This window comes from Trichosurus vulpecula, chromosome 3 (genome assembly GCF_011100635.1).
Source record: "Trichosurus vulpecula isolate mTriVul1 chromosome 3, mTriVul1.pri, whole genome shotgun sequence".
NCBI classification, from domain to species: Eukaryota; Metazoa; Chordata; class Mammalia; order Diprotodontia; family Phalangeridae; genus Trichosurus; species Trichosurus vulpecula.
In genome coordinates this window covers 402057777-402063546 of record NC_050575.1, presented here as the reverse complement: position 1 = coordinate 402063546, position 5770 = coordinate 402057777, and the positions used below count along the sequence as shown (strand labels likewise).

At 47.0% G+C, this 5770-nt stretch overlaps 1 gene segment (V, D, J or C); it reads right to left on the bottom strand.

The window, feature by feature from the left end:
• Window positions 1-4787: 4787 nt before the first annotated feature.
• LOC118842708 lies at window positions 4788-5501 on the bottom strand. The segment is given in 2 exon segments: window positions 4788-5245; window positions 5409-5501. Coding segments are annotated over 2 exon segments (507 nt in total).
• Window positions 5502-5770: the final 269 nt, after the last annotated feature.

The following is a 5770-nucleotide window of genomic DNA, read 5'->3' as shown; positions in this document are numbered from 1 at the left end:
ATCCTCCCCCCCACTCCAAGATGATGTATATTCTGATTGCCCTGTTCCCCAGTCAGCCCTCCCTTCTGTCACCCCACTCCCCTCCCATCCCCTTTTCCCTTCCTTTCCTGTAGGGCAAGATAAATTTCTACACCCCATTGCCTGTGTATCTTATTTTCTAGTTGCATGCAAAAACTTTTTTTTTTGTTTTTGAACATCTGTTTTTAAAACTTTGAGTTCCAAATTCTCTCCACTCTTCCCTTGCCACCCACCCTCCCTAAGAAGTCAAGCAACTCAACATAGGCCACATGTGTATCATTATGTATAACCCTTCCACAATACTCATGTTGTAAAAGACTAAGTATATTTTGCTCCTTCCCAACTCATCCCCCTTTATTGAATTTTCTCCCTTGACCCTGTCCCCTTTCCGAAGTGTTTGTTTTTGATTACCTCCACCCCCATCTGCCCTCCCCTCCATCATCTCCCCCTTTTTTATCTTCTTCCCTCTTCTTTCCTGTGGGGTAAGATACCCAATTGAGTATGTATGGTGTTCTCTCCTCAGGCCCAATCCGATGAGAGCAAGATTCACTCATTCCCCACTCACCTGCCCTCTCCCCTCCTCCCACAGAACTGCTTCCTCTTGCCACCTTTATGCGAGATAATCCATCCCATTCTATCTCTCCCCATCTCCCTCTCTCAATACGTTCCTCTCTCATCCCTTAATTTGGTTTTATTTCTTTTAGATATCTTCCCTTCATCTTCAACTCACCCTGTGTCCACTCTCTCTCTCTCTCTCTCTCTCTCTCTCTCTCTCTCTCTCTGTATATATATATATATATACACACATACATATATACATACATACACATTCACATATATATATACACACACATAAACATACATATATATGCATATTCCCTTCAGCTACCCTAATACTGAGATCTCATGAATCATACACATCATCTTTCCATGTAGGAATGTAAACAAAACAGTTCAACTTTAGTAAGTCCCTTGCAATTTCTTTTTCTTGTTCTTTTTCTTGATTACCTTTTCATGCTTCTCCTGACTCTTGTGTTTGAAAATCAAATTTTCTATTCAGTTCTGGTCTTTTCACTGAGAAAGCTTGAAAGTCCTCTATTTTATTAAAAATCCATATTTTGCCTTGGAGCATGATACTCAGTTTTGATGGGTAGGTGATTCCTGGTCCCAATCCCAGCTCCATCGACCTCCAGAATATCGCACTCCAAGCCCTTCGATCTCCCAATGCAGAAGCTGCCAGATCCTGGGCCATTCTGATTATGTCTCCACAACACTCAAATTGCTTCTCTCTGGCTGCCTGCAGCACCCTCTCCTTGATCTGGGAGCCCTGGAATTCGGCGACAATGCTCCCAGGAGATCTCCTTCCAGAATCTATTTGAGGAGGCGATTGATGGATTCCTTCTACCTCCATTCTGCCCTGTGGCTCTAGAATATCAGGGCAGTTCTCCCTGATAACCTCCTGAAAGATGATATCTAGTCTCTTCCCTCGATCAAGGCCCTCAGGAAGTCCAACTATTTCTGAATTATCTCTCCTGGATCCACCCTCCAGGTCAGTGGCTTCTCCAATGAGATACCCCACATTGTCCTCCATTCCCTCACTCCCCTGGCTCTGTTCCATAATATCCTGATTTCTCATAAAGTCACCAGCTTCCACTCACTCCAATCCAATTCCCAAAGTACTATTTTCTTCAGTGGTCTTCCGGACCCCCCTCTCCACCTGGCCAATTCTGCCCTTCAAGGCATTCCTCTCCCCATTGGCTCCTCGGAGCTCCCCTGTCACTTGAGCCAGTACACTCCCTTAAGGTGTTGTTTTCTTCAGTGTATTTTTCAGTATTTTTTTGGGTCTCCCTTAGCAAGTCATTGACTTGTTCTTCATGGTCCCCTCGCATCCCTCTCAACTCTCTTCCCAATTCTTCCTCCACTTCTCTAACCTGCTTCCCCAAATCCCCCTTGAGCTCTTCCATGGCCTGGGACCAGTTCATGTTTTTCTTGGAGGCTTTTGGTGTAGGCTCTTGCACTTTGTTGACTTCTTTAGGCTTTGGTCTTGTTTTGGTCTTCTTTGTCACCAAAGAAAGAATCCAAAGTCTGAGACTGAATCTGGGTGTGTTTTCGCTGCCTGGCCATATTCTCAGCCAACTATCTTGACCTTTGAGTTTTTCAGTGGGGTATGACTGCTTGTAGGCTAAAGAGTTCTATGTTCCATGTTTGGGGGGGATGTGCCCCCTCTGCCACACCAGCGCTGCTCCTTCCCCAAGAGCCCCCAACCCGGACTGGGCTTAGATCTTCAGCAGGCTGTGCACTCCTGCTCTGATCTGCCACTTAATTCCTCCCACCAGGTGGGCCTGGGGCCGGAAGCAACAATAGCTGTAGCTGCCCCACCTCCGCTGCCCCCCGGGGCTGGTAGCCAAACCGCCAACTCCTTCCACTCCCGCAGCTTTTCCCACTAACCTTCTCTGCTGTCTTTGGTGTTTGTGGGTTGAGAAGTCCGGTAACTGCCACAAGTCACTGATGCAGGGCGCTAAGGCACTTTCTGCCCAGCTTCTGGTCTGGTTGGTCCTCGCAGCTCACACTGGGCTCAGCTGGGCTCGGCTCCCCACGGCTCCCCTCTGCTCCCAGCTCCTGTGTGGGATAGACCTCACCTAGAGACCATCAAGGCTGTCCTGGGCTGGAGTCCTGCTTCCCTCTGCTGTTTTGTGGGTTCTGCCATTCTAGAACTGGTTCAGAGCCATTTTTCATAGGTTTTTGGAGGGACTCGGCAGGGAGGTCACGCTAGTCCTTGCTTTCCAGCAACCATCTACCCAATTCTGCTTTTTAAGGCATTTTTTTTCTCCCCATTTGCTTTTTGGACCTCTTTTACTGTTTGGCCTAGTTTGTTTTTTAAGGTGTTATTTTCTTCAATATTTTTTTGTGTCTCCTTTAGCAAGCTGTTAACTCTTTTTTTCATGATTTTCTTGAATCACTCTCATTTTTCTTCACATTTTTTACTCTACCTCTCTTATTTTATTTTCAAAATCCTTTTTGAGCTCTTCCATGGCCTGAGACCAATTCATATTTTTTCTTGGAGGCTTTGGATGTAGGAGCTTTGACTTTGATGTCTTCTTCTGAGAGTTTGTTTTGATCTTCTTTGTCACCATACTATCTTTCTATAGTCAGAGTGTTTTTCAATTGTTTGTTCACTTCCTCAGCCTATTATTTGACTTTAAACTCTTTGTTAATGTAGGGCTCTGCTTCCAACATAGAGGGCACACTATCCTAAGCTTCAGGGGCTTTTGTGCAGCTGTTTTCAGAGATACTTCTTGAGACCTATAAGCTTTCGGTTGTTCCCAGGTGGTATGATCTAAGGAGAGGTATTTACCACTCTCCTGGCCTGTGAGTGAGCACAAGCACTCTTTTCTGCTCTGGAACTGTGAAGAGGATTCTACCTCCACTGTGGCTGCAAGCTCTGCTATGCTAGTGCTCCTCCTTGCCCTGGGACTGCCACCCAGAACTATGACCTGGATGGGGGTAAAGCAACAGAATCTTGCCTCAGTGCTAGCAAAAGACCCCTGTCATTGCCTTCTGACGAGTTGTTCCACTCCTTTAACATCTGTGGGTGGAGAACTCTGAAAGCAGCAGCTTGTACTACCACAATTGATTCAGTCATTTCCAAGGCCTGCCCCTGGTTTGCTACATCTGGAGCAGTGCTGGTGTGTGCTCCATTCTTACCCATGTGTGACAGATCTTTCTCTCTGACTTTCTAAGTTGTCTTTGGTGTCTGTGGGCAGAGAGGTCTGGAAACCACTCCTGCTGTCAGTGACTCAGTCACCCCAAGGCCTTCTCTGGGTTAGCTGGGGCCCAGTCTGTGTTGGTGAGGCCTGCTCTGGACTGTGCTCCTTTCTCACCCTGGTGCAACAGACCTTTCCTGCTGACCTTCCAACTTGTCTTGGGTGGGAAACTTATTTCACTCCATTTTTTGTGGGTTCTGTTGTCCCAGAATTTTTTTAGTCATTTTAAAAAGGTATTTAGATGGGTTTGGCAAAGAGCTCAGTCTCTGCCTTTACCCTGCCATCCTGGCTCCATCTTTTTTCCTGCTTTTCTTAACTCCTGCCATTTTTTATTACATCAATACATATTTATGGAATAAAACAAGCATTTTATAAGATAGTATAATAAAAAGATGGTTGTACATGAAGCTGCTAATCTACTATGCACAACCTGTTATTCCTTTCAAATATACAACAAAATTATCATGTAAATTTCTTGTTTTTTTCTACCCTCCCTCCCTTATTGTTCTTTTCAGTCACATTTTCCTTAGAAGCCTTACGGAAGTTAAGCATGGTTATCCCCAATGCTGATGGTCCAGTTCTCTGGGAAGATGAATAAGTGACTACCAAGGGGTGACAGGGACAGGAGATCCAGTCTTGCCTGCAAGTTAGATTCCCAGAGTGAGGAGAAAGACTGGAGAGAGACTGGATCCATCCTGTAGACTGAGTTGCCTCAAGAAATTTAAGGATTCCTCCATCTAGGTTGGCTGTCTTTTTAGGGCTAGGGAAAATCAGCCAGAGCTGAGAGTCCAGGCCCTTTCCTCTGAGTCATTTACAGTTTCCTCTTAAACATCGGCTCAGGGTGAAGTAATTGGGGGAGGGAGCAGAGGGCAGAGTAAAGAATGAGAGGAGCTTCTGGAAGCAGCCGCCATGGGAGTTTTGTGGTCCTTGGCTAAAGCATACCAGGCAGAAGATTCTTTCTCTTCCTCCTTTTTCTCCTTAATCTTTCTACCTCAATCAGAGCCCCTAGCACAAGTGGCTACTGCAGCAGAGCTGAATTAGGCCCAGTTCTCCCCTGAGGGCAGTGGTTGCCCTGAGCCTGTGACTCTGGGGCAGCAGCTGCTCCCCTGTGGTGAAGGGCTGAGCAGCCTGAGGGGGTTTTTGTTCAGGGCTGAAACACTGTGGGAATGGATAGCTACTATGTTGATAACAGTAATAATCTGCAGCATCCTCAGCCTCCACAGCACTGATGGTGAAGGTGAAATCTGTCCCATAGCCACTGCCACTGAACCGGGCAGGGACCCCAGACTCCAGCTTGGAAGCCTCATAGATCAGGAGCTTGGGAGACTGTCCTGGCTTCTGCTGGTACCAGGCCATCCACTTGTTAATGCTGGAACTGGCCTTGCAGGTGATGGTGACCGTGTCTCCTGGAGTCACAGCCAGGGAGACTGGTGTCTGAGTCAACACGATGGCTGCCTGGGATTCTAGGTGGGAAAAGGAGAAGAAAGTGATTTCAGGGAACAATCCTATGTAGATACAGAGAATGCAGGAGTAGTTCCTTACCCTCAGGCTGTGTCAGAGATGCCCAGTGGAAAACTCCTTCTGTTTCTAAAGTGTTGCCAACCTAGGGCTCTTTGGAAGTCTTACCTTGGGGCCAGAGCAGTAGAAGCCAGAGGAGCACGGATGGGGAGAGCATTGTGACCCTTGCAGAGGTCGAGGCAGAGAGCTCTGAGCTCAGTGAGAGAGGTGGGTGGTATTTGAATGTCAGGCTGGGTTTTTGGAAGGTCCCTTGGAGATCACCATGCAAAACAGTGCTGGTCCAACCTCAACTCTAGGACCCCATGACCGGTTATATGCACATGGAGGCAGCGGCCCAATTGTATTTCCTTGAAAGTGTGAGCTCGTGTGGCCTTTGTTTTTATTGCTGTATTAAATGGACCGGCCTTAGGCTGACCACGGGGGTGGCTGTGGCAGGTGGCCAATTGTGGTTATAAACAGGTGGAGGCCTC